The 26,233-nt window shown below is 48.4% G+C and overlaps 9 protein-coding genes and 2 non-coding genes across 11 annotated transcripts; 6 read left to right on the forward strand and 5 right to left on the reverse strand.

The window, feature by feature from the left end:
* Positions 1-5,304: 5,304 nt before the first annotated feature.
* On the reverse strand, positions 5,305-9,314 carry F4807DRAFT_459457 (uncharacterized protein; the record flags this gene model as incomplete). Its single annotated transcript, XM_048001365.1, has 10 exons — positions 5,305-6,403; positions 6,523-6,656; positions 7,279-7,471; positions 7,523-7,915; positions 7,968-8,176; positions 8,227-8,391; positions 8,444-8,496; positions 8,559-8,580; positions 8,762-9,009; positions 9,110-9,314. The coding sequence occupies 10 exons, from the start codon at positions 9,312-9,314 to the stop codon at positions 5,305-5,307; spliced, it is 2,721 nt and encodes a 906-aa protein (XP_047855135.1).
* Positions 9,315-9,716: 402 nt separating this feature from the next.
* F4807DRAFT_422048 (small regulatory subunit of acetolactate synthase) lies at positions 9,717-11,602 on the forward strand. The gene is made up of 3 exons (XM_047997633.1): positions 9,717-10,663; positions 10,712-11,287; positions 11,338-11,602. Exons 1-2 carry the CDS (start codon positions 9,900-9,902, stop codon positions 10,890-10,892), a joined length of 945 nt encoding a protein of 314 aa, XP_047855136.1. The 5' UTR covers positions 9,717-9,899; the 3' UTR covers positions 10,893-11,287; positions 11,338-11,602.
* On the reverse strand, positions 10,948-12,848 carry F4807DRAFT_53764 (ornithine carbamoyltransferase precursor-like protein). Its single transcript, XM_048003175.1, has 4 exons — positions 12,526-12,848; positions 12,089-12,465; positions 11,338-12,028; positions 10,948-11,287 (listed from the first exon to the last, which is right to left on the reverse strand). Exons 2-4 carry the CDS (start codon positions 12,446-12,448, stop codon positions 11,229-11,231), a joined length of 1,110 nt encoding a protein of 369 aa, XP_047855137.1. The 5' UTR covers positions 12,449-12,465; positions 12,526-12,848; the 3' UTR covers positions 10,948-11,228.
* A 208-nt stretch (positions 12,849-13,056) lies between these two features.
* Positions 13,057-16,492, forward strand: F4807DRAFT_422054 (uncharacterized protein). The gene is made up of 3 exons (XM_047997634.1): positions 13,057-14,131; positions 14,256-15,206; positions 15,341-16,492. The coding sequence occupies exons 1-3, from the start codon at positions 13,351-13,353 to the stop codon at positions 16,159-16,161; spliced, it is 2,553 nt and encodes an 850-aa protein (XP_047855138.1). The 5' UTR covers positions 13,057-13,350; the 3' UTR covers positions 16,162-16,492.
* F4807DRAFT_422057 (uncharacterized protein) lies at positions 16,493-17,290 on the forward strand. Its single transcript, XM_047997635.1, has one exon. It carries the CDS (start codon positions 16,730-16,732, stop codon positions 16,949-16,951), a length of 222 nt encoding a protein of 73 aa, XP_047855139.1. The 5' UTR covers positions 16,493-16,729; the 3' UTR covers positions 16,952-17,290.
* A 91-nt stretch (positions 17,291-17,381) lies between these two features.
* On the reverse strand, positions 17,382-18,931 carry F4807DRAFT_422058 (uncharacterized protein). Its single transcript, XM_047997636.1, has one exon. The coding sequence runs from the start codon at positions 18,781-18,783 to the stop codon at positions 18,130-18,132; it is 654 nt and encodes a 217-aa protein (XP_047855140.1). The 5' UTR covers positions 18,784-18,931; the 3' UTR covers positions 17,382-18,129.
* F4807DRAFT_t63 lies at positions 17,390-17,461 on the forward strand. Its single transcript has one exon. It is a non-coding gene; the product is annotated as a tRNA-Glu (tRNA).
* A 362-nt stretch (positions 18,932-19,293) lies between the features above and the next one.
* On the reverse strand, positions 19,294-19,891 carry F4807DRAFT_459462 (uncharacterized protein; the record flags this gene model as incomplete). Its single annotated transcript, XM_048001366.1, has 2 exons — positions 19,294-19,736; positions 19,855-19,891. 2 exons carry the CDS (start codon positions 19,889-19,891, stop codon positions 19,294-19,296), a joined length of 480 nt encoding a protein of 159 aa, XP_047855141.1.
* A 1,083-nt stretch (positions 19,892-20,974) lies between these two features.
* Positions 20,975-22,354, forward strand: F4807DRAFT_422059 (uncharacterized protein). Its single transcript, XM_047997637.1, has one exon. The coding sequence runs from the start codon at positions 21,261-21,263 to the stop codon at positions 22,011-22,013; it is 753 nt and encodes a 250-aa protein (XP_047855142.1). The 5' UTR covers positions 20,975-21,260; the 3' UTR covers positions 22,014-22,354.
* A 182-nt stretch (positions 22,355-22,536) lies between these two features.
* On the forward strand, positions 22,537-22,627 carry F4807DRAFT_t64. Its single transcript has one exon. It is a non-coding gene; the product is annotated as a tRNA-Tyr (tRNA).
* A 51-nt stretch (positions 22,628-22,678) lies between these two features.
* F4807DRAFT_422060 (SART-1 protein) lies at positions 22,679-25,411 on the reverse strand. The gene is made up of 2 exons (XM_047997638.1): positions 23,261-25,411; positions 22,679-23,196 (listed from the first exon to the last, which is right to left on the reverse strand). The coding sequence occupies exon 1, from the start codon at positions 25,267-25,269 to the stop codon at positions 23,302-23,304; it is 1,968 nt and encodes a 655-aa protein (XP_047855143.1). The 5' UTR covers positions 25,270-25,411; the 3' UTR covers positions 22,679-23,196; positions 23,261-23,301.
* Positions 25,412-26,233: the final 822 nt, after the last annotated feature.

The raw sequence follows: 26,233 nt of genomic DNA on the forward strand, positions 1-26,233 counted from the left end.
GTTGTTGTTTTCTCAGTCCCGACTTGTGGATATCGGCAACTTTGTTACCAGTGCGCCGATGCATATATCCCGTTGCACAAGCGAATGTTGGATGGATTAAAAAGTTGTGTGATTGAACAACTGACTGGTTACCGCCAGATAATTCGAGAGACTCCAGCAGACTCTAACAACAGGGTCTACTTTGCGGGACGTGCTCGAGGGGTCGGGTGGTTGAGGGGGGGTAAAATGTGGATGTATCGTCGGCTACTAAAGCAAACTATTTTAATAGACGAAAGGCAAACCAGCCATTAAGATGAGATGGGTGTCGCCAGATTAGGTATTTTCGACAGACTTGTCAGGTTGATCGATCCTCCGAAAAAAAAAAGATCTTCTAGGTAATCTTTAAACTACCGCGAGACACTTGTTTTTAGAAAATTGGTGTGTATGTAGATAATGTCCGGCCTATATCTTTTTTTGGTAGTTGTCTTATTTTCGGGCAGAAGCAGCCGATGTGCTGTTTATGTTCGCCTTTCCTTTTTTTTTTTCCTTTAATCTTTTTTGGCGCCGGGTAGACACGCACGATCTATTGGGTATGCAAATGCTTCCAAAACAGCTCTGAACAATTATGCGGTGCTTGGATGCAGATGCATGCCCCTTTGCGGCGTTATCGTTCGGGTGGGAGGGATAGAAGGGGTTGAAGGAGGGCCGTTCGAAGAGGAGTACCCAGGTAGTGCTAGGTTAAGTTGCGTTGCTGTTGGATACGATCGACGGGTGAATATGTAATGGCAATTTTGACTGGACGGAGAGAAATAAGCTCCCCCAAGCTAGACTGGCCCAAAAGGATATGATGTTCAAGAAAAACGAGTGTTTTTGGAATGCCAAAGATCGATCCCCAAGTTCATGCAGATTCAGTGAATGAATGGATGTGGAAGAAAGAGACTACTGCATGGCACTGGAGGCGTTGATGAACATGGTCGATTTTTGGTGGAGGAGAATATTGAAGATGCAGTCGGGCAGCCGGGTTGGTTAATCGGTGCTTGCGGTGGAGCCAATACCCTTGCCTACCCCTGCTACCCCTGGCAGTTTGGCTGACTACTAGTCCAAGTACGTACCTTTGTAACCCCACCACTTTTACCCAAGCCGGGATTAGCTGTAGTGGGATTTTTACGTATCACGTATCGCACGACATACCTAAGATGCTAGGTACATAAGCAGCTCCAGTTGCCCAGAACTTTAACCCCTGTTCCGCCTCTCTTTACAGGGGTTGACGAGCACTGAATCGGCAAGCACCCACAATGCCACTTACATAGGTACCTGTAGCGATCTGGCAGCCACAAAAAAACCGACTCCTGAAGAAGGCACACCCTTCAGAAAAAGCTTCATTGCATGTGTCAAACTCAATACCTATAAATTTTACTATGTGTGACTTCCCAATATAAGATATAGAGTGACAACCATGATGAGAAAGGCCCGAGTCAGATGATTCCCCTTTTCCCCTTTTCTTCTTTTCCATACCTACTAGTACATCATAGTTCAAAACTTTCGAAAGGAAAAAAAAAAGAAGACCCTCGGCAGAACAATTCACTAGAGACAACATGGATGGCTACTCATATGCGGTGAAACGGCATCTTGAACAACGCATACAACGCATCTACAATAAAAATATGCACCCTCGGACACAAGCCTAGCCCTTCATCTACCTGAACTCTCGAACTCACCTATCCACGTAATGTCTGATGACTTTGCCAACAAGAAAAGGGAAAACCCATTCTCTAGCGTTACGTGTTTAGTTTAAGCCCACGAAGACGAATACCATGCAGCTATTCTTAGCGAGGATGTTTAGTGCTTCCTCGCACTACGCCGTTCAACACATGGTCGAATTCCCAGGCTTTTGGAAGACGCGGCCAATTTTTTAGCCAGCATCTGGCGTCGAAGCAAACCTCCTGGTCCGGATGATTTGGTACCTTGCAGGCAATATGGACCTATGTATCCATATACACGCATACATAATACCAATAAGTAGATATGGATATGGATTAATATGTCCATGACACGAAATTCGGTCCACTACTTGGTCATATCTATTCTCTTCCCCCCCTTTCTGACGCTTCCTATCCCAGATGGAGGGGAGACGTAAGGGTTTATCGGAGGAATTGGAGGAATATTTGCATGTTAGGTCGCTATGTTCCTGCATAGCCTACCAGATAAGGGGCATTACACCCTTTCCCCCCTCTCGATTTCGACGAGTCAAGAGACTTCTAACCCCTTGATTCCGGGATATGAAATCCAGCTCGTATTTGAGCTGTCGGCAGCAGCTTCGCATTTCTGTACATACCGCCAATAGGTACAAGTAACGAAGCAAGCAGGCGATGACTATCTATTTCGAGTATGGCCCGGCGGACTCCATGGGTTACGGGTTTTTGCACGCGGACGTACATACAAGCTCCACCAAAGTCTTCCCTACCTGTAAGCCGGCTAGCTTAGCGCCTACATGGCGGCCAGAGCTTCACGCCCTGGGGTCGCTATCGAGATCACTAACGAGGAACTAACATGGCCGCCGCCGGGATTGGCGCACAGTCACAATTGTCCGTGGTCGTCTACATATCAGACCTTCGAAAAATTCCCCGTTGCCTACAGGTACTTGGCTGCGCATGTATGTCGCTGCAATATATTATCAACAACGCAACTCGCGCGATCTTATCGACCAATCGAAACACGTTAGGTATGTGATCGTGGAGAGCGAAGGCCAGCGTGTCAAATCGACAATGAGGCGACGCTAAACCCCGTCCAATAATGCCAGTAATATCACCCAATTTATTCGGGTTACAGTCAGGCACGCACCAAATGGCAGATGCTGCGAAAACATTCTAAAGGTAACGGTCAGCGAAAAACATGGTCTCCCATGGTTTGTAAGGACGCCACTGCAGATATCCAGACGGACATCAGTCATTACGTTTCAGACGTGTGGGGTTAGTCGTGGGCTCGGTCTCTAGACGGCCGAAGATGGGAACTTTATCGAACTCGACTTGTCTTTTTTCAGAAGTTCGAAACGCAGTCGACCTAAAATGCCGTGCCTATCATCGTCCCATCTTTGGCAAACGACGGTGAAGTGACCGCTCTTCACAATTTACTAGCCTCCGCTAATCTGGTCCATCTGGCATATCAATTCCTTTAGAGTTTCTCTCTGCATCCTATTCTCACGAAGCGGTTTTTCCTATTATCGTGAAACGTACCTATCTAAGTGGACCTTGCTTGCGCGAGAAGAAAACCTCTCAAGGCGAAACGGGTTTTACGAACCGCGCATCTGACGAGCTTTTCCATGATTCTTGTTAGAAAATTCCGGTTTTCAACCGGGGCTGTCTCTCTTCAAAGGAGTTTATTCGTGATTGACAAAGTCCGTGGAATCCTTGCAACCGTTCGTGGAGGCGTAATCCACTTGATCCATGTTTGCATGTCATGTATTGTCCTATCCTAGCATCAGGCAAGTCAGGGACCAGGAACCCATTACGGCATCGCCCGTGCCACGGAAGTGACGTAGCTGGAACAAACGCTCGTCAGAACGAACTTCCTACGTGTGTTGGCCGACGTGCTTGGTGTACCTAAGCAAGCTCTAAGCAGCTGAGGTCGCTTGCTCAAATTCCAATTGAGGTCGGGTAGGATTGTCACACCGGAATAACCACAATAGTCAACAACGACAGATATGACCTGTTACGGGAGAGCGTCAGCAACAATACGGGCCGTCACCCGTGTTATCAAGCTACCCGAGTGTCACTTAAGACACTTTTGTTTGAAATTGATTGTTTCTTTCCAAACACGGACTTATACAAAAGCCACGATCTTAGGGAAAAAGGCGATTAATTGAAAGATCGGCCGCTACAATAATAGGTACCTGTATGAAATCATCAATGTTTACGCAATTGGTTATCCATCCGTTCCAGATATTCGGTTATCTCCATCGCCCACCCTCATATCTTGCTAGTGGGAATATGCTAGGATATAAAAGGATTCTGATATGGTCGAGAGTCCGATGAAACCTTCCACACCGGAAAGCATTTGTGCAGCCGCACGCATAAGAATAGAAAAGAATTTCGCTGAAAGGGTAGCACTCTAGGAATTCCAGGAATTTCTCATCTGGCGTCGGTAACCATTTTAGGGGTAAGACGATTATTATTTCGAGACCGTGCCTGAAGGAAGAAGCGGCTCATCCGCGCCTTTCTTCCTGATAAATAATTGCATCTTCGCAGGCGGCTCTTTCGAACGTCTAATGTCAGATTCTTGAAATGATGAATACGACCTTATACTACTATTATTAACACGAGGTCCGCGCAGTTCTCCTTCACCGCTCGGAAATCGAAAGCGTCTAACATTTCCAGGTCCTATTTGTTATCCTACCCCTTTCATCTTGAAGTTCAGAGGATGTCCTTGTATAACGTTCACCTCGAATTCTTTAGATTCGAACTTGTATTCACACATCGAATGTTATATCTGACCTAGAGGTGTCTCGATATTGGGAGTCGCAGGCGATGGCCAATAGGGTATAAACCGAGAATCTCCAATCTCACTACATTAACAACGATTATGCCAGACTACTAATCCATGAGTCGATCTAATTGCATGAATACACAAGCTGCCAAATTGGACATGACAAACTTGCATTGACCATGTCGATCATGTTGCTGAACCAGGCTGTCAGTCTGACATCTCACATCTTCAATATATTGGCCAGCATGGATACCCAGGCACGAGGCTTATTCACGATCCATTACATAAACGGGCCCATTTCACGAATGAGGGAATCAATAGTTTGAGGCTTGCGACAGCCTAGCTTTTTATAGCCTCATAAAAAAAAAGAATTTACGAATATATCATATTTGGATCATGCTTCGTTTCTATTAAGATAAATGCTTACTCGACGTGCCTAGAGTCTTGTAAAATCCCCCTTCCCCGGATCGCCTTTATGAGACTCGAGTTCATGTCCCGACAGTCATGGCCCCATATGTCTTACAGACACGTTCGCGGAATGGCGATGATACTTCCGTCCTATACACCGCTTCACGCAGACATCCCGTAATCTCAATGTGCTTTAAATCACCGTCCTGGCCGGAGTAGATCCCGTCCTTATAAGTGCTTCCGTGTAATGCGTACGCTCAAGCATGAATCATATTTCTGCTAGATGTCAAATGCGGGCCTCCTAGTAAAGCCAGCTTAACGTGATGTGACGCGTCAAGAATCGCTTTCGTAGACCGGTGAGCTGTACCTTGCGAGACAAAAATGCTCTCAAAATTACGTGTTCCCTGATATTCGTGCGTTCCATCAGGGAATCAATCACCTAACAGGTCTCGTGCCCAACTTCCCCGTCGACAAGAACCCCTTATTCCCCATCTCGCTCCTCCAGCCAATCCCCAAGACGCCAAACACGATCCTGCCATCCTCCTCCTCTTCCACCTCCTCGCCGGGCTTCTCCTCGACGACGAAGCAGCACTGCTCCACTTCGCCAGGGTGCAAGACGGGCCTCTTACTCTCGCTGACCTCCCAGTTGCAATCTCGGTACTTGAGCCCCTTCTCCAGCTCGAGCCCCACGCGGTACAGTTGCATGACGTCCTCGCTGCAGTTCTCGAGCTGGGCTTCCATAACCCACCTCCTGGCAATTTTGCTATTGCTGTTGCCGTCGCTTTTACCAGTGATGCAACCAGGCGGAGACAGCGGCAGGGCGCCGACCTTGGTCCTAACGATCAGCGACCCCTTACATATGAACTGGTACAGCTTCCTGAACGTCCTCGTGCGGCCCGACGTCTCCGTCGCCTCGTAGTAGCTCACCGTGACCGCGAGCACATGGTTGCCCTCCTCCTTCAGGTCGAAATTGACGATCCGCTGGAGCGTCTGTCCGGGCTCCAAATCCGTCCCAGTACCCCCGCCCCCGTTCTCATCATCATCGACGACCCCGTCCGGCCCCATCAACGGCAATTTCAGCGCCCCCGCTGAACTCGGCGTCTTCATCTCGGCCTCGATCTTGACGTCCTTGGTGAACTTCTTCTTGGGCGGGGCGCCCGGCGGCGGCGCCGACAGCGGCGTCAAACCGCCGATGCTACCGCTAGCACCCCCAACTCCCGACGCTGCTGCGACCTCGCCCGGCAGCGGCACATCGTGGTTCGCGCAGAGCGTGCAGCTGAACGTCTCGCCGACGTATGCGGACCCGAACGAGGGCGGCAGCTGGAGTATGGGCGCGAGCAGGAACGGGCCGGGGATCGAGTCGGCGGTGGTGCTGTACGCGAGCGAAGCCGGCGTCGGCGCGTCCCTCCTCTCCCTCGCCCTCTCTTTTTCCGCTAATACCGGGGATAGCGGAGACGACGACGCGGACGGCGGAGGGGAAGAAGCGAGGGGCGGTGGGAGGGGATGTTGGACGACGAGGGAGGGGCGCGAGAGCCTGTGTGTGTGTGCCAATTGAATTAATTATCTTAAACAATCACATATCTCAGCCCACTTAATAACTTGTAAATGTTGGGTGTATCCATGGACGCAGAAGGAAACCGACGGGTTACCTACCGTAAGACCTTCAGGGAGACGGAATGCGGTTCTTTGGGATCGATCGACGGGTAGCGTTGGTGACTCATTGCGTCGGAGGCTTCTAGAAGAACAGGCTTCTTGTATTCTGTGTCCCCCAAAAAGGTTTGACCATACTATTGAACTTCAGCAAAACCCGTCTACATTGCTTATATGATGATATGTTAAGGCTTGACCTTTTTTAAAGCACATGTTGAGGACGTTGGTGATATCTACTAAACTGACGTATTGCTATCGATAAGCTTTAATCGAATCTACACCATCGCGGCTTTACGTAAGCAGAGTATCCATTAAATCGGTCGAGTCGTAGAGACCTTAGTAATGCCCGCATGTAGTTAATTCGATAGATATTCAAGTAGTCACTTAAAGCAAATGTATAGGAGAATATTAGGAAAAAGCCAATGTCAATTATTGTCGTCATTCAGGAGCTATGTAGTAACGACATTTGCACATTGTCCCTGTCCAATGAGATATGGATTTAAGAGGCCTCTGAACTCGATCGACGTTGTGCATGGCCCTTCTCAGAGCCTGCATCACATGAAGAAAAGCCACTGTCCGCAAAAGCTCGCGTACAGTAGAACATAGAGATCCCGTCAAGCTCCTTTACAGACAGATCGAGTTGCCAGCCTGCAAACTTCAGAACATCGAGCTTGATCATAGGCCAGGCGGAGGAGGTACCTATTAATAAGGTTGGTTAGTTCTAGCAGTAATATCAAGAGCTCACAGAAGATGACTTACAGCACCATAGCTTCCTGCTCCAGGAGGGGGAGGAGGGGGAGGTGCAGATCCGCCAGGAGGAGGCGGTGGGGGAGCTTCGCTAGGCGGAGGTGGCGGCGGCGGAGAAGCTGAAGCTCCTGGTACGGGAGGCGTCGGGGATCCTTGCTGAGCGGCTTGCGCAGCAGCGTAATACTGCTGGTAGTACTGCATATACCTGAAGCTGTGTTAGCGATTATGCATCCTCCCTCGTTGCGATATCACTTACGCCGCGTAACCACCGTATGCAGCATAGGGGTCTTGACCAGCACCGTAGTACTGCGCGTATTGTGCAGCATAATCATTGCTAGCGGTAGAAGGGCTTCCTTGGCCAGGTGGTGCAGGAGAGGCCGCATTTGCGGCGGGGTTTGGCGAGTTGTTGTAACCACCATATCCACCATAGGAACCCGAACCACTGGCCTGTCGATCACCATATCTATCACCGCCGTAGGATCTCTCTCCATACGATCGCTCTCCATAACCGCCGCCATTACCACCGCCGTGGCCACCATAATGTGGACGGGGTGGCCGACTCTTGAACTCCTCGTACTGTTCCTTCACGTTGGCAATGAGATCTTCACATAGCTCTTTGGCCTTATCAACCATCTTTGGATCAGGGCCACTAGGAATTGCGTTAGATAGTTAGGATAGGATATCGTTCGACGCATACTTACGCGACATGGAGGTACATCTCATCATCGCTCTCGCGATTCGTAGAAGCCTCGAGATATCCTGAGCCACGTCCCTTAATCTGGACACGACAACCGGTCTCTTGCTGAATGTGCTTCACGTAAGAGCCACCGTGTCCGACGATTTGGGCTCGAAGATTAAAACCGCGAATTTCTTCCAGGCCAATGGGTATCTTCGCCTCCGGCCATTTACGCTACTTGCTGTTAACAGATACGCACTGTAGGAAAGAGAACCAAAACTCACGCGTCCAAACTCATCTCGCTCTACCTGTTCTTGGTCTCGGCGTCGGAAGCGTCGCTCATCAACTAGATTGGGCAGCTCTTGCTTCATCATCTCCTCAATCTTGGCAACCGCGGCCTCGAGGCCGGTTTTCGAGGTACTCGTGATGTGGAGGAACAACGGGGGATTCTAGGCTCATGTAAGTTGTGAGATCTTTACTACCAAGGCGGACATCTCTTACCGATGGCGTCGCCATGCTTTTATCGGGGTAATAATTTCCTCGAGTCGTGACATCTTTCAAAGTCAACCATGATTCTACACTTCAAGTAAATAAATAACTGGGAGGTGTTTCGTACCAGCTCCGGTTTCCTCTTTAATCTAAATCAAGCAGCGGAGGTCAGCAGATGCCACAGAGGGGATTCGTGCGCGAGCTAGCACGCTTCTATGTAAGCAGAACCGTTCGCAACACGAAGATAACACACTGGAAGAGAACCACCAAGTCTAGGGGGTTGAAACTCTGGTGTAAATCAGTAGGAATTGACCAAAGGGCATTATTTACCATCTTCTGTGTTGAGCTCTTCGTGAGTAGGTATCGGTTGCGCAAATCGTTCACTTCGATATCCTTGATGTAATCGCCATCAGCGATGTACATTTCGCCGTTGATGTTGTTGGATCCATTGCCGCCGGGCGCGCTCGCAGAATTGGGGCCGGGAGATGCAGATGACGAAGACTTGATCGGAGGTACGTCGACATGTTGAATTCCTTTCTTGGCTTGGATCTGGGCATTGATCTTGGCGGCGGCGGCAGCTAGTTATGTGTATTAGCATTATTTTCCATGCAATGCCATTCCTCTAGCTAGATGCTTTTATATAAAAGTAGAAAAACATCTAGGAATGAGTATGTATACCTGCTGCAGCAGCCGGGTCAACTGGGCTTTTCGAGTCGGACGCGCTCTTCTGCCCATCCTTGGGCAATGGGCTACGATCGCGACCATGATCCGACCTCTTAGCTGGAGGTGAACGCGATCTGCGATCAAAACGGGAGCGTCGCGGCTCGGGTTCGGTTTGATCGAATCGAGAGCGTTTCGCTGTACGTCGTTCGGTGTCATCCATGTTCGCGTATGTTCACTGCACCTAGTAAGAAATATGTTGAGTAATGAAGCCTATGGTGTTTTGCAGTAGAGTAAGGCGCAAATGTCAAGAAGCTAAAAGAAGAAAGAATTGTTGATTGAGGTCTTACAAGTGGAAAATTGATTAGCCTCGAATTGATGGATCAATTTGATGCTAAAGATTTCTAGCCTAGTTCCAAAGGTTGAATTGGATCGGAAAAAAATAATCCGACATGGGCCGTCACCTAAGTCAAGGTATCTAGGTACATATGTACTATGTATTGTGCACATCATATGCCCACATGGTGGTCTGTGCAGAGTCTGGAATCACCCCTCGCCTCAATCTGCACGATATGCAATATGTGGGGCTATGTGTGTACCAGCTCCGAATTTCGCAGCTATAGTTAAGCGTTAGAGCATGGAATTTGCTGTCGACTAAGCGGTCACATTTTTTTTTATCTAGTGCTTTAGTGGTGAGTCAAGCTGAAAGATTCTTTTACCAATTGATCCACGCCAGGCTGTTGTCAGGCTTTGAGGATTGCCGATTCTGATCAGAGAGCTTTCGAGTTCTCATTGATGATCAAGAACAATGGCGTCCCGCACTCTTGTCCAATCCAATTGCTTCAGGGCTGTCGCCGCTGGCTTGCGAGCCGTTCCACAGACATCAACAAGATGGAGCTCTAGTAGCAGTTCTACTTCAGCCATTGCTTACAAAGCCCTTCGCCGACGTGCAGCTCCTCTTCCAACAAACGATACACCACCATCATGGTCTGCCCAAGCAGCCGTTTCCAACATCCTATACGAAACCCCTACGCCCTCAATGGCGCCTCCGAAGCGTCATGTTCTTAACTGTCTGGTCCAGAACGAACCTGGCGTTTTGTCCCGAGTTTCTGGTATTCTAGCAGCACGAGGCTTCAACATTGACTCTCTAGTCGTGTGCAGTACTGAAGTTGAGGACTTGTCCCGTATGACAATTGTGCTTACGGGTCAGGACGGCGTCGTCGAGCAGGCGCGAAGGCAACTGGAAGATTTAGTACCCGTATGGGCTGTGTTAGACTATACCAATGCCGCTTTGGTGCAAAGAGAACTGCTTCTCGCCAAGGTCAACATTCTGGGTCCGGAATATTTCGAGGAATTGTTAGCCCATCACCGTGAAATAACGGCCGAGAGTGACGCCGGAGAAGTAGGCGAGAAGACGCTAGAGGATATTGCACAGGACTTCCACCCGAGTAAAATGGTAGCCAGTCAAGCTCTGCGACTTAAGCATGAGCATTTGAGATCCATAACCTACTTTGCGCATCAATTTGGGGGCAAGGTACTCGACATTAGCACAAATAGCTGCATTGTGGAGGTGTAAGTGATTTTCTGCTAGTTAACTCGATCCATACTAACAACTTGTAGGTCTGCTAAGCCCGTCAGGATCGACTCGTTCCTAAAACTGATTGCACCGTTTGGTATCTTGGAATCGTCGCGCACAGGTCTCATGGCGTTGCCTCGATCTCCCCTCTACGGCCCTGACGAGGAGACAATCGTCAAGGAAGCAGATGAGATCGTCGATGCTAGCCAGTTACCTCCCGGATAAGCTATACATTCGGGTTTGAATAAAATGGCGTTGGTGGTCAATCAAAATCGTCTTGGCTTGATTGGGATTGCTACATTGTAGACGAAGGTCATCCATGGATTAGTGCAAACTACCTCAATAGACATTTAGTAAAATCACTAAACCGTTGTTGCGATTTTACTGCCGTTTGGCTATAGGTACGGAGACTAAACTACGTCGGCCATGCGAAGACGTTTTTGAGTATTCATATTCTTCCATGCCAGTCCACCTTTTCCAGACCTCGCCGGATCTAATGATCAATCCTTACTCTATTTCTCATGCTTTGAAGTTTAAATTCCAAGCCATGAAATCAGTGCCCTACTTATTAGCTTTTGGTTTAATTATTCCCTTGTCCACAACAAAGGCCTCCAGAACAGCTATAAGAAGGTTAGCATGATAGTAGTTCAAATCGAAAAACAAAACATACCAAAAGCAGCCCATAACCTGTTCTCCGCTTCAGGGAACACAAGAGATCGATCAGAGTAGAAGACGTCGTCTTCGACCTCCTCCTGATGACGAGGCAAGCAATGCATAAACTTCCAATTTGCTTTTGCTCCGCCGCGCTTCGCTAAGTCGTTGGTGACCTGAAAGCCGGCAAAGTCCTTGAGTCGTTTCTGGGTTTCCTCCTCCTGACCCATAGATATCCACGTGTCGGTCACTATGAAATCGGCATCCTTGACGGCTTCCTCGGGGATAGATGTTTGGTTCAAGACACCGGGCCTCGCTGTAGACGCAGCTTGGCTGGTGATTAGGTCCACCATCTCCTTAGGGATGCCATAGCCAGGAGGCGTAGCGACTGATAACTCAATCCCTGTTTTCACACAAGCGATAGCGAAATCAAACAGTACATTGTTCGCATCTCCAACCCACGCTATCTTTAGCCCTTCCGGCACGATTTCACCAGGGCGGGCATTTTCCGAGGCTTGGGTGGACTCGTGGATTGTAAGGAAATCCGCGATGATCTGGAGCGGATGGAAGTCATTAGACAGCGCGTTGATAACGGGTACGGCAGAGTGTTCCGCCAAACCCGTAATATCACTGTGAGGACCGACTCGAGCTACGATGCAGGAAGTCATGGATGAGATGACTTTGGATGTATCTAGTAATGACTCATTCACCTAGACAATCAATTGAGTAAATAAACAACGACTTCATGCTAGAGCCTCGAATAGACTCACTCCTAGTTGGATATCATTCTTCCCAAGGAACATAGGGTGAGCCCCCATCATAGCTGCAGCAGCTTCTGTCGAGACTCGAGTCCGGGTGCTGAGCTTGCTGAACATCATGGCTACCGTCTGCCCAGCCAACGTCTGACCCCACTTACGGGGAAATTTCCCATCTTTAGCAAGACGTTTAGCTAGCGCGGCTCTGCCCACCAAGGTTAAGAATTCATTGTGTGTTAGATCGCTGATTGACATGAGATGTCGAACTGGCGTAGGGGTCGTTGAGTAACTCCTCGTCTGAACATAGCGGGACGTGCTTTGAGCTAGTCGAAGAGCCGGTGATCTCATTTTGAAATATATTTGAGATGAGTGCATTGTTGTATAGGTAGTTCCTGTTACCCAGTTAGTTCAAACCGCTGATATTCGAGGTCAGCAAATAAAGGTACACATACCTGTTTATAGGTAGACAATGGCAATTTGGTGTATGGATTGATATCTAATATCGACGCGATATATTCATCTATCAAATAGTTGTTGAATATATTCACCTTTATAATAGCAAACAGTTGTTCTCTTTCCCCTTTGGAATCTAGGACAGCATATTCCAACTATGCAAATTTCGAATTTGAGTCACCAACGAATAAGAGTCACTGCCTTATCACGCCTTTGCTGTGACATCCACTTCGACGATTGTGGAGATGAAGTCGATAGGCGCAAGTTTATAGCTATCGGATTAAAAAGTTATCTGCCAACTGTTTGTCAGCTGTTAGTGAAATCAGAGTTTTAATTAAGTTGAACCGTTCCTGTCTATCTGCAAGCTGCAAGAGAACCCTGCGGCTTCTGCACGGGCTTCCCCGGACGGCGCTAGTCTATAAGTGGAGATGGGCATTTCTTGCTCGTACCTTGAAGCAAGGATGTGCAAGGTTGTGTTGGCTTCGCCTCAGCAAGAGCCCTGAGAGCCCTGTCTCAGCTTTTGTGTGGGTCGTAGTGTTGTCAGTTTGATGACGACTACCTACCCGCCTTCCCACGGTTCATCACTTAAAAAGTTTAACTGACCAAGTTATTGATCAACTCGACTAAATCCATCATCTCATTATCACATTCACTTTTTATTATGCATCTGGTGATAAAGGCTTGGATTGTTTGATAAACCAGAAACTCCCGATTTGATGATGCCTGCGTCTTCTTAGTCGACCAGCCTTTCGTTATCCGCGAATGTGTCATCTCGTATTCATTAATCTCTCAACCTAAACCGTTTCACCTTCCCATCCATCACCATGCCGGAAGAAGAGACGTCACCTTTGCTTTCAGCGGCGATGAAGGGGAAACAAGCGTCTAATGAGCGGGCTAGCTCTAGCGAGTCAACTCCGCTCCTCTCGAATTCTACAGATACCCCGCGTTATGATGGAGCTGCCGACGAGCACGATGGAGATGACGCTGTTTCTACTCGATCCCAACCTGCCGGATCATCTACGCCTCCTCGTTCGGATCGAAAGTCGTGGAGATGGGCGTCGTGGATTGCGATGGGTCTCCTCGGAGCATTCGTCATCGCTATTATTGTTCTTGCATTCATCGTGCCCGAAGCAGTTCAAGAGTATGCTCAACAAGCTACCGTTATCGAACCCACCAACCTCGCCCTCGAATCCATCACAACGAACGGCGTTCGAGCTCGGATACAAGCCAATTTCCATCTAGATGGGTCGAAGGTTAGCAATGATCATGTCCGAAGAGTAGGAAGGGCCGCTACGTGGGTGGCGTATCAACTTGAGAGCGCTGAGACGAAGGTCGATGTGCGCCTTCCCGACTATGATAACGTACTACTTGGAAGCGCTGTTATCCCATCTCTGCTGATCAACTTGCGAGATGGCGATGTGACCAATTTTGATTTCGTTACGGAGATCTCGGCTGGAGACGTGGAAGGTATCCGCATAATTGCGAACGAATGGTTAGAAGGCAGACTGGAACAGTTGCGCTTGAACGGAGCGGCCAACCTCAGCCTCAAATCCGGCTTCGTCCCTCTCGGAACCCACGCCATCTCCGAGTCGCTTGTATTTGAAGGTCAATCACTCTACCAATCCTTCGCTGCCCTCTATTTTGGAAAGAAAGCCTTGTTCTAGCATGTCCAAACAGCTAGGGGTGCGCACAGATACTTGAACACGCAATATACTAATTCTTCGAATAGCGAACAAGATTCCTGCAATGCCAAAGTATAATATCACTCGTTTTAACGTCGAGGACGGCCCGATGAACGGATCAATGCTAGCTGATGTATCGTTGACGGCCTTGAACGAATATCCGGTCGAACTTGATATACCCGAACTTGCATTTGATATTTTAGTACCCGGTTGCGCCATCTCGGATCAGTCTATCCTAGTGGCACAGGCGGCTACGAGTGATGTTCATGTCCACCCACACTCCGAAGTTGAAGTTGAAGTCAAAGCCGTAATCCGCGAGCTACCTGATACTTTAACCAATGTTTGCCCGGATTCTACTTCTTCGCCGCTAGACAATTTGCTCCGACAGTACATGCATGGCGAACCTGCGACTTTCTTTGTTCGCGGGAGCCATCATCCCGATGGTGATACGCCAAAATGGATCGCAGACATATTATCGAGTGTTACTGTTCCCGTCCCATTTCCCGGGCGGACTTTAGACGGCTTGATTAGGAACTTTTCGTTAACCGATGTTCACTTCTCTCTACCGAATCCAAACGCCGGACCCGATGACCCAGACTCAAACCCAATGGTCTCGGGCAATATTTTAGTTACCGCAGACATTCCTTCTGAGATGAATTTCGGCTTAGACGTGACGGATGTCCGCGCTACGGCGGACGTGCTCTATAAATCAAAGAAAATGGGAGAGCTTAATTTACAAAAATGGCAGGCTGCTAATTCTACTAAGGTCAAAGGCACGGAGGACGAAGGACCTATGCTGAAAATCCAATCTCGAATTATCGATGCGCCCCTCAACGTAACCGACGGTGCTGTATTCGCCAGCGTTGTTCAGGCACTGCTATTCGGCAGTGCACCTATCCGCTTGCATGTCGACGCCTTAGTTGATATCAAGGTGCATACCACGCTAGGTAACCTCACGCTAAAAGAGGTACCTGCGGAGGGCAAAATCCCAGTAAAACGTCCGTCTTCGCTCTTCTGATCTTGTGGGTGGCTCTCTCAGATGGACCGTCTTTCAGGACGGCTTATTTCTTGAGGTGCAATTCCTTGCCTTTTATCATATCATAGGCTACGACACAGGCTGACTGATTCTCAGCCCTCCCGAAGGGCACCGTTGGTAGTATCGCTCCAAAGGTCGGGTCGCTACGAATTCTGGATACGACATCGGATTCAATAACGTTGCAAGCCTTGGTCAATGTCACAAACCCAACACCGTATACAGCCCATATGCCATATGTCAACGTTCACGTTCTTAATAATGGATCAATCCTCGGGAGCGCTACGGTAGAAGATCTGGATATCGTGAAAGGCCCCAATTCTAACCTACTCGTCACTGCAAAATGGAATCCACCGATGGGCGGCGATCACGGCCGAAAAATTGGGCGAGATTTAATATCGAAATATCTTTCAGGTTGGAACACGAGCATCACACTAAGGCCTCATCGACATAGTATCCCAGGTCAGCGCATCATTTGCGATGCTTTGTCGCAATTCAACGTGACACTTGCCGCCCCTAGACTGGACCTGCCTGGCGACACACCCGAGGAAAGGTCACACTTTATTAGAGATGCCACCTTCCACTTCTTTTCGTCGACGGCCACATTTACTCTCGTTTCGCCACTACACTTTAATACTTTGTACCTAGACTTCGTCAACGCTACAGCACTGTACAATCACACCGAACCGATAGGACAAATTGTCTACGACTTGCCATTCTCCGCACCTCCTGGTAAGTCGGTGACGCCAAAGTTACCTGTTGACTGGTCGCCCGAATCGGTGGGTTACGATGCGATTAGGAAGGCCATCGGCGGGACATTAAAGCTGGACGCATATGCCGACGTCGACATGCGTTTAGGGAACTGGAAGGAGACGTTATGGTACCAAGGCAAAGGTATCGGTGCCAGCGTGCAGTTATAGTGTTTGACGAGTCGAGGTCTGGCGTTTTAAAAGGGACTGGCAGGCAGGTTGTTAAGACGGATTGGATGGGAACGGCGCAATTTGTTATTTTGTGACGAAGACAGTATGAGAATTTATATGAAATGCACATATATATCGTACATAACTGATCTCATTTGGCGTATGGTTTGGAATAATGGTTTTATCACAGAATCTAACAATGCTCTTGCCATCCTCTCAAGGAGAATGAATGATTAAAGGAGCATAGCGGTGTGCTGACTAAGATCATTATGACATAATTTGGCATACAGACCCTGGTACTAGGTACCGATCTAAAAGCTCAATCTCTGCAATTGAAGCAGCTTCAACACGTTCAAGTCACGAAAACTCTAATAAATCTAATACAAAACATTAACTGATAAATCTGTATCCTTTGAGATCTTCAAGATCAAAGTTCGAAACACGGGATTGGAGTCTCTTAGCTCTATTTCTTAAGTTGTCTTCAGCTGTCTTACCTACTAGCTGCGTACACTTCATTCATACGCGCATTCTTATACATTAGGTACCTGGGTACTTCATATCACCTATTATGCCGCGTTTGCCAAAAATCCCATCGCCATACGGCCCGCGACCAAAGCGGTCAGCGCAGTTAGTCCTCATTTGGATGGCTATACTGATCATCGCGTTCATCGTGACGTTCTACCTCACGTCACGGGAACGCGACGCCCCGTCTTCATACGCGGGTATGCGACTCTCTGACGATAAGGAGCCGGCGGGAGGAGGCGTGAAGATGGCGAAGATGGTGCCTTAATATTGCCTATATAGGTCGCCGTTGGGAGGTCTTCTAGGCGGGGCGCTTAATCGCAGAGGAACTTCGCGCTCTGAAAACTCTCAGCCATTTTCAAGACTACCCATGAGTTGAAGTGGGAGGAAGCGAAACTGATAGGACCGAGACGTTCATTCGTCAAGACAAATAGCAATTCGGTCCAGGATATTAATAAATCGGGGATTTACTTTACATAGTAGAGAAGCTTGTATTCTAGGACCGCGATTACGTACAAGACCAATTAGCAAACACACAGTTCCGAATAAGCGCGTATTCGCAGCCAGCCTCACCAATCTAAGGCACTGTCTACAAGCTAAAATAGTGCAAACATCGTCGGCCAATACCCAGCGGCTTATAAGCAGCCAATGATAAAGAATAATAAAAGCGCCGAAACAACACCAGCACAGCCAAGTCCTGTGGATGTCCGGTATAGTGTAACGGCTAACATACCTCGTTTTCACCGAGGAGCTCGGGGTTCGATTCCCCGTACCGGAGTATTGATTTTTCAGTTCTTTTTGACTCCTTTTTTCACATTCACTCCAATACACACTATCTTGTGAGAAACATACAAATTTTGCGGTGAGAAAAGCTAAGTTATTATTAAGAGCTAAGACTCTAATGAGTAAATGGAAGGCGAACACGCCTAGCTTACTACGCCTTCATCAATTAACCGCGCAATTTACCACGACGTCATAGTAATCCCCGTTCAAGTCCACCTACAGTGGCGAAGTCTCTCAAATATATCCCTATCCCAGCAACACAGCCAATCAAAATAACAGCTATTGATTTCTTTGCTGGTGAGATATTTTCCCAGTCCCTCATGTTTCATACGTTGCCAGAACTCTTCGTCGATCGCATCAGGGTCCGGCTGGAAACGGGGCTGTAATTGGACTTTGTTTCCCAGGCATCGTACAGCATCATCGTACGGCGTTTCGATCTCTTGCCACTCCGTGTTCAGCCAGGAGCCATTACGGAAAATCGAGTTGAATTCCTCTATAAGGTCGGGCGCGGGGCGAAGCAAAGGGCTTTGATTCCATGTGTAAAGCTTCTCTAGACCGATTAAATATGCAGACCTTTTACCAAGCTGGGGAACTGGACGATGATTTTTGAAAATGTTTTCCTTGGCTATCGGATCTAATTAGCATCCTACGAGATAACACTACCTAGCCAAGAGGGTCCTTGGGATAATACGTACCGTATTCGAAGCGACCCGAGTAGTGCGGCTTCGTCTTTAATACCACCTCGATCTCGGCGTGCGAGAAGACTTCCCAGTACCTATCCACCCACTCGACGTGCGGAGCGCGCCGAAGGGCCTCGCCGTTCTTTCCCGGTGCGCGGTAGAATAAGTTGGTCGCGGTCTCAATCATAAGGAAGGTGCGGAGCACCCGAGCCAACTCCGCGTCAGTCGGGGGGATACCAGAAAACTCGCGCCACAAACCAATCCAGATGCGTTCGAAAAGCAGATTCATACACCCGTAGAAGAATGGCAGGGCGGCGACCATTTCCATCGTGATATAGGACGCCGGCCACGGCTCAGCCCGCCAGATGTAGCTGCGAAAGAACTGCTCGACGGATTTCTGGTCCCTAGGATCGACGTCGCGGGAGGCGACGGCCATCACCATGAGCTTGACATTAATAGGGTGGATGGTGCGAAGGAGATGGCTTTTCGCGATGGCGCCAGCGTGCTCGTCGAAGATGGCCTTTGCCCTGCGGCAGGTGCTGAGCGTGGCCTTGACATCTCCGATGTCATTCATGCGCTTGTATATCTTGACGATAAGTTCGGGGGGCATACGGTAAAAGATGTGGTCTGGTTCCATTTTTGCTATTCCGAAGTAGGTGTTCGACAATGAAAATTGGTGTCATGGAAAAGAATACCGCAGAGAAAAGGAGAGATTGACGACGTTTAAATAAATTGTAGTTCGACTACAGAAGTAAAGTATAGTGAAATACACGTTAGCAAAGAGAGAAATTTACCGTGACTCGCAAATTCTAAAGCATACATGATAATCTCCCTGATATCGGATGCTCTTACTCTTTGTAGCCAACCATATCCTACTCCTACCCTCCAAACAAGGAGAACGTCTGTGAAGTAGTTCTATAACCCTTAATTCTTCTATGATTAACACTCCATTACAAGTCACATGCCCATAGTGTCTATCCTACTATGCCCCTTTTGAGTACCCCTTTTAATCACACGTTTAAGTGAACATCTGACACAAGACCAAACATCTGAAGCGTCTTGACGACTGAATTAACTGACCTGTGATAAATCAGTGATTATATTTTACCTCGTCATAGAATAGAGGTTGGCTGTCACATGATTCATCTTAAATCCTCGAACTTGGGACATCGTGGCCTAAATCTCCTGAATCGGGATCTGGAGACTTAATGTTACCCCGACTATGAGAAGGTCTCTTGGCAGGCATGGATGACAGGGGAGGGTCTGCTTGGGCGACTGCTGGTGGAAGAGTTTCAAGAAGAACTCCACTAGCATCGTCCATCCTCTCAAGCTGACATGGCTGTGCGAGGGCATCGCGAGCTTCTCTGCCAGCTTCGTCGTTAATTGGATTTCGAGATTCACCAATGACCCCTCGCCCGTGGGCTCCCGTGCGATCCCTTACTCGTGCTCTGAAGTTGATGATTGCAATAAGCGTTGTAATGAAGGCAAGGCAAAGGCTCAGGGCAGCAAAGACGGTCCCGATGATGGTGAGAGGATACGTGTTCTGTTGTGCCTGGGTATCGTTGTCCTGGGTAACATTGCGTGATTGGACTAGATTGACACAGGGTTTAGTGCTTTACACGACTGTGAAGAGCGAGACACATATGTATGTGATATAAGATATAAAGACCACTGGGGCTTTAGAAAGCTGTAATGTAAGATCACCTACTATTAGGAGACGAGAAGCTAGCACTACTAATGACCATGGCCCCATAATAATAATAAATGAAGTTGGTTAAGATGTGAGATGAATGCTTTATACTAACTCAAGCTTGTTGGTATGGGTGAATATGCGTTGACGTAAGATACAGGAGGCTGTATAGTTTTAGCTTCGGCGTACCATTCAGTGCAGAGCTACAAACCACAGGACATGCTACTATGTCCGAGATATGGAATAGTAGCATGACGATAATGGCCATTGTCCTTGATAGTATGGTCCGCGGCGAACGAGAAAAATAGATTGCCGGGAGGTACATTCTGATACAGTGGTTTATCTTGAAGGAAAGAAAATGGATGATGTATAATAGCTAGGAGTTTACTATGCAAAGGACCAATCCCAAATTGGATAGATAGGAGGAGGAGGTCAGCTTATCTTGTTGATTAAGAATCGGCAGCATTCACGAAGAAGGGAGAGCTTTTCGTCTTGGTGAGAAGCCATGTTTTTATAAGTAGGAAAAAGCTACCCAAAGCAACTGCCAAAGCCATAGCTACTACGAAATAACGTGCTGAATACAGAGTTGTAGTAGATGGGAGATAAAAATCATGCGATGGCGCAGCAAATGGACATTTGGAACTCGATCTCATGTCACAAATTTTTAGACCCCCGATGTGCCTTGTCACAGGGCTCTCCTTCCTTGCCCTGAGAAAGGAAGGACCTATTAGCTGTGATGAGGAAGGGAGGATGGACTGTTAGCTGAGAGGGGTAAAACAGGGCTTTTTAGCATCAAGATAGTTAAGAAAAGACAACTCATTTCGCTTCACAAAGATTCGTTGTTACGATCGCTTGTTATTGTTGTTGTTGTTGTCTATTATTACGTTCGTCCTCGACCAGGACGTGACATGCCTCGCACAAGCAATCTAAGAGTATGATTGGATATCCGCAAGGTCTGATCATGCTGGTATTACTGAATATGGCTTGCGGCGGGCAGTAGTAGGCCGGCCGATTAAAAAGACCACCATGTTTACGTGAGGCCACCCCGTACCCGGGCAGTAATTTTTGGGCTTCTGTGTTTGTGAAATGTGTGCCGCATTAAGTAAACGTTCTTTGTTCATAACAAACAAAGCTTATTGTGTCTTAATAGATATAAATGAAATAAAGCAGGACATTAGAACAATGTATTGTGCTGAAATAAAGGAACAAAGTCTTGGCTTCCGAGAGCTAATCCCAAAGCCGTGGCTGGCATATAAATCTAGCGACGAAGAACTTGCTTCCAAAACTTCCTCTCACCAAGCATCCACCTCACTCTCCTACATCCTGTCCGGTAAGTTCTCTTCCCGGGCTCGTTTCGCAGTTACAATCTCGCAGAGATATCTTTAAACCACATCTCAGTAGGTCTCAAACCCAACTCACCAGCCATGTCCTCTACCCAGCACCGCACCGGCCGCGTCCACAATCTGAGCCAGCACTTCGACAGTCTGGTTCAGACAGAGGTCCGCGACGAACGCTCCTCGCCGACATCTCTCGCCGAAGAGTCTTCGAGCCCCAAAGCTCTGAAGACCGTCTTCACCGGCGAACACCGCGTCCCGCTCCGCGAGCGCCTGCGCGCGATGCGCCAGGGGATCAACGGGCGCAAGGAAGAGCGCCGCAAGAGCGCCGGCTTACCCAACAACCGCGAGGACATGGCCCTACTTCCGACGCGATCGCCATCGCGCACGCCCAGCCCGCTGGACCTGGACTCCTCCTACCCATCCACCTCCACCTTCACCACCACCGCACCCCCTTCCACCCCGCGGCGCTCGCGCCCCTCGCCCCTCCCCCTAGTAGACTCCTGCCCGGGAGCCCCGGTCAAATCGAAGAAGTGGCTCGACCTGCCCGCCAGCAAGTCAGGCACGGACGCGGACGACCTGCTGTTCGACCGGCGCGCTCACCCGCGGGCCGCCGTCGAGATCGCGGCCAGCGCGGACAAGGCGCGCGAGCGCCAGCGGCGCCGCATCACGACCCCGGGCGCGCCGTCGCCACTGCGCTCAAGCTTCAACGCCGACGAGATGGCGGAGCTGGCCGCGCAGCTCGACGCCATGCGCGCCGAGATCGCGGCTAAGGAGGAGGGCCGGGAGGACCTGTTGACGCCGGAGCCGTTTAAGGGGTTTGAGAGGTTTGCTCGTGACTAAGTATCGTCTTTTGCCTACCTTTTGATTTCGCGTAGTATATAGGTAGCCTACCTATTTGGAGAGGTGAGTTAAGGTAAGCTGGAATGGACATGACCTAAGTCGTCTCGTTTCCCTTCGCTTGTCATCGTAAGTATACATCTAATTACCTACCGTAGGTAAGTATATTATAAGCAGACTGAGTAAGCAGTAGTTCGCATAGCTAGTCTATCTGTAACATTAACAAATAAAAGTCGTCTTTGAGATTCTCATGGGTTTATTTCATTGTTTACATATATACCGAGTGCGAAATGAAACTAAGTGATAATTGCGAATGAGTTTGTTTCCAATGAAGTTGTGTTTAGCTTTAGCGAACGCCTCATTACGTCTGATGTACAATGAGGTGTAGTTGCCTCTCCTGCGGCAAAACTCCGGTCTTTTGAATTTGCGCTATGTGGTATATAGACCCCAATATCCGGCCCGACCTATCAGTTGTTCCTCGCGGGAAGTCCACTTCCTCTGAAGAGTAAGGCAAAACCAGCCACACCCCTTGGTGGTCTAGTTGGTTATGGCGTTCGGCTGTAATTGAATATTTAATTGTTACCGAAATGTCGCTGGTTCGATTCCGGCCCGAGGGAATTTTCACTTTTTGCCTTTTTGTGTTCTGTTTACGTATATAAATTTTAATTGTTCAATTTTTTAAATGCCTGAAAAATGTTTCAGTTAAATGTTTTTGGCTCTAGTAAAGACCTGGGTCGCAACGTGTTGTTGCCAAATATAATCCATTATATTGGTTACAACAATCGAACCAACCATAAAATCTTCATGCATGCGATGCGACAATACAATACAATATTCATTTCTATGCTAACCTAGGGACTGTATATACTTCTGCAAAATTTCATTTTCATAGAATTAAGCTTTGTGCCTCTAATTACGATGTCAACTGGAGATGAGATACCATTGAAGTCTCATTCTATAGGTACATGAAGGCACAGGTAACTTACTAAATGTGCGTCTACTCTAATCAGGAACGTCTATTGGTTGGGATGTACCTTACCATGTCACTGAGGAATTACAATGCACATAAAATGGAAAAGAAGGTAAATAGGATATGACTTCATATCCTACATCATCAAAGATGCCGAGCCACTTGAACACGGACTTACAGGGGTGGATTTCATGACACATCACGAGAAGTAGAAGACTTGAAGACTAATGTCAGCATCAAATTACTAGCTAATCAACGTGTACAAAAAAGGGATAAGCACCTTTTCAATGCATTCGATCTGGAGTATGACTGCGCGGCCGATCACGCAAGTCGCACGCCGGCCTCCTTCCGCTTCTTCGTCTGCTGCGCGGTCGCCGAGCTCATACCGACGTTCTGGCTGGCGTCCAGCATGCTCTGGGCCTCGCGTCGCTTCTCGTCCTCGATCTTCTTCAGTCGCTTGTCGGTCTTCCCCTTTCCACTTCCCTTGCCGTGGAACTGGTGGCTGAGGTGCTTGAACGCCTCTTTCTGGTCTAGTGAGCGGCCGAGCTCGTCATGGTACTTGAGCTCCACGTTGGGCTTGTACCCCTTGTTGAAGAGGTCGACGAGCTGTCGCGATGTCTGCTGGTCACGCATGTTGTTCTGCTGGCGCGCCCACTCCTCTCTCTCTCGGATTGACATCCTGTCGAGTCTTCCGCTGTTGCGATCCCGTTCGCGCTGATCACGGGCCTGCTGTTCGATTTCTGCTAGCTTCCGCTTCTTCTCTGCGAGAAACAGGTTGTGCTGGCGCTGCGTCTCGTTGAGCTCGGCCGCACCCGAATCCTTTAGAAGTCGACGCTCTTTTAGAAGCTGCAGCGCCGCACCGATACCAGTCCCGATAGTCTTCTCTTCATCAACGCCGATGATGGCCGTCTCTGCCGGAGGTGATTCTTCGCGCTTGACTCGGTCATGCTCGTCGTCGTATCCATCCTTCATGGGCTCATCTTCATCGGATTCATCTTCCATAGCTGTGATTTGAGCCTCTTTAGGCGACTTTGGCTTCCGGGGTTTGCGATCTTCGATATCTTCCTTCTTTAGACCCGAAACGAACTCCGAAATCTCGTCTAGAACAAGACCACCCTCTTCGGCGTCGCCTGTCTCATTGGCGTCAGGTGTCTGTGCCTCTTCTCGTAATTGCCTAGCTATGTCCTCCGGACGCGTTCTCTTCCGTTTCTTCAAGGCCTCTCTCCTTTGGGCGGCTAAAGTAGCCTGAAGATCTTCGTCATCGACGAACGCCGCATCATCGGTTTTACGCTTTCTGCTGACAAAAGTCGCACCTGAATCTATGTCCATAGAATTATCTTGATCTGCTTCTGGTGGAGGGAAAATATCGTCTTCATCCACTGGTCGCTGTCTTGTTGACTTCGACTTCTTCTTTTTGGGCTTCTTGATCTTGACCTCCGAGATATCCATATAATCCGAAGCCGGCTGCTGATCATCTTTTAGAAAATCAAGATTAATCTTCTGTCGTTGTCGACTCTGCGCTTCTAGGCTGCCTATATCATTCTTCTGTATGGTATTTCCGAACCCGTCTAGTGTGAATCTTTTGCTCTTCTTGCCAACGATTTCTTCGTCATATTGAGCGAGAAGGCTTTGTTCTCCCGTCTCATCGATTGCGTTGGGGTCATATACAGGCTTCTTCTTTTTTGATTCGAGCTTTTTGTCAAGCTTTTCTCGCTCCCTGAGGTTGATATTCTCCAGCTCGTCGCCTTCTTCGTCGTTGTCCCCCAAGACATTAGTGTCCTTGAGAGTTAAAATTTGTTCTTCTCCATCTTCAAAAGATTCGATCTCATGCCCGACTTTGACACCTGCAAGATCTTTCGACGTGTATTGAATTGCCGCAGCAGCCTCTGCTTCAGCTGCGGCTAATTCTTCCTCTAGCTTCCGCACCTTATCGATTTGCTTTTGGCGCTTCTTCTGGCTGATCAACCAAGCCTTAGTATCAAGTTCACCCTCGTCGGCGTCACCCAATCCTTTTCCTTCCATAACCTCGGAGCGTTTCGCGGCATCGCGAGCCCTTTTGATGGCGGCGGCCTTCGCTTCGCGTTTCTTCTTGGCTACTTCGGCATCTTGAATCTTCTTGTAGTTATCGTAGGCGGCCGCTTCTCGGGTTTCGAGGGTGCTCCCAACATCTTCTTCCGGTGTTGACGCCTTTTCTTTGAACTGAGGTCCGCTTGCGCCGGGAACGGGCAAAGGTTTCATGCCTAGAGAGACACGGAGACGGTTCGTCTCCTCTATCTGCGCGGCGTCCATGATTGATAATTACGACTCTGATCCTCGGAGATAGTTATTATGCGATTGAGATTACAAATAGTTCTTGGGAAATAATTATCTGATCGTCGTGATAGTCGAGGTTGGCGACTTGCGACTTTCGCAAATACAGTACATACAAGGCAAGGCAAGTTGAAATAAAAAGATAAAAGGCTGTTGAACCTCACACTGACACAGTACCTTGTGGCTAAAGTTTGTGGCGCAAGCCGGATCAGTGCAGAAAACCCAGCCTCAAATGCCCCGCTTTTACGCGATCGTTTCGCAGATAAATAACAAAATTTTATCGCAACAAAATTTTCTTCCTTTCCTTTACACATCACGGATCTGTGCCCGATCGTCCTTTGCTCGCCCAGCGAGTTCAGAGTCGATGATCGAGGCAGCTCGAATCACTTATGGAATCATCTCTACTTTTATGGTGTCTATCCAATCGACAGGTCCAAGAGTAAGAAGCAGTCTGGAAAGCCTGAACTCGCCGTCAAAAGCTGAGCTCGGTGGACCAGGCTTGCCCAGGCCTTATATTCCATCCCTCTTTTCCGAGATCATTGATCTATGAGGTTGAGGAAAACCATAAGAGCTCCTACATCTTGTTACGTCGCCAGTTAATTATTAAGTAGTCTCGTGTATAGTCTCGTTGAATGTCGCCCGGAAGCGCTCGTAGGCGAAGCAGTCAGTAATGACGACAAGAGCCTTGGTAATCACGAGCTGCCGAGTTTGTTTGTTTAGTGTCGTATTAAATCTCATGTTCATGGAGTAAGCGGTTTTATGTCGGACGTCTCGTGCGCGCCTTTACACCCTTTAATCATATTGCGCCGTGACAGGGCATTGCAATAGCATAATAGCGCAAATTCTTCAACGAAGAGAGGGCCTAGCACGCTTTACGTCGGCCTGATCGCGGGCAGACTAGTCTCGAGACAGGTCACGATGTTTTTCTGAAGATGTTGGCAAC

Source organism: Annulohypoxylon truncatum, assembly GCF_022578515.1.
Source record: "Annulohypoxylon truncatum strain CBS 140777 unplaced genomic scaffold F4807scaffold_12, whole genome shotgun sequence".
NCBI classification, from domain to species: Eukaryota; Fungi; Ascomycota; class Sordariomycetes; order Xylariales; family Hypoxylaceae; genus Annulohypoxylon; species Annulohypoxylon truncatum.

Excerpts from the sequence above, each read along its gene's own strand:
- F4807DRAFT_422048 (XM_047997633.1), top strand. The coding sequence starts at position 9,900 with ATGGCGTCCCGCACTCTTGTCCAATCCAATTGCTTCAGGGCTGTCGCC. Across the intron at positions 10,664-10,711 it reads AATAGCTGCATTGTGGAGGT|GTCTGCTAAGCCCGTCAGGA; the intron begins GTAAGTGATTTT and ends AACAACTTGTAG.
- F4807DRAFT_53764 (XM_048003175.1), bottom strand. The coding sequence starts at position 12,448 with ATGCACTCATCTCAAATATATTTCAAAATGAGATCACCGGCTCTTCGA. Across the intron at positions 12,029-12,088 it reads AGAATGATATCCAACTAGGA|GTGAATGAGTCATTACTAGA; the intron begins GTGAGTCTATTC and ends TTGATTGTCTAG. Across the intron at positions 11,288-11,337 it reads CAGGTTATGGGCTGCTTTTG|CTGTTCTGGAGGCCTTTGTT; the intron begins GTATGTTTTGTT and ends ACCTTCTTATAG.
- F4807DRAFT_422054 (XM_047997634.1), top strand. The coding sequence starts at position 13,351 with ATGCCGGAAGAAGAGACGTCACCTTTGCTTTCAGCGGCGATGAAGGGG. Across the intron at positions 14,132-14,255 it reads CGAGTCGCTTGTATTTGAAG|CGAACAAGATTCCTGCAATG; the intron begins GTCAATCACTCT and ends TTCTTCGAATAG. Across the intron at positions 15,207-15,340 it reads GGGCAAAATCCCAGTAAAAC|CCCTCCCGAAGGGCACCGTT; the intron begins GTCCGTCTTCGC and ends ACTGATTCTCAG.
- F4807DRAFT_422057 (XM_047997635.1), top strand. The coding sequence starts at position 16,730 with ATGCCGCGTTTGCCAAAAATCCCATCGCCATACGGCCCGCGACCAAAG.
- F4807DRAFT_422058 (XM_047997636.1), bottom strand. The coding sequence starts at position 18,783 with ATGGAACCAGACCACATCTTTTACCGTATGCCCCCCGAACTTATCGTC.
- F4807DRAFT_422059 (XM_047997637.1), top strand. The coding sequence starts at position 21,261 with ATGTCCTCTACCCAGCACCGCACCGGCCGCGTCCACAATCTGAGCCAG.
- F4807DRAFT_422060 (XM_047997638.1), bottom strand. The coding sequence starts at position 25,269 with ATGGACGCCGCGCAGATAGAGGAGACGAACCGTCTCCGTGTCTCTCTA.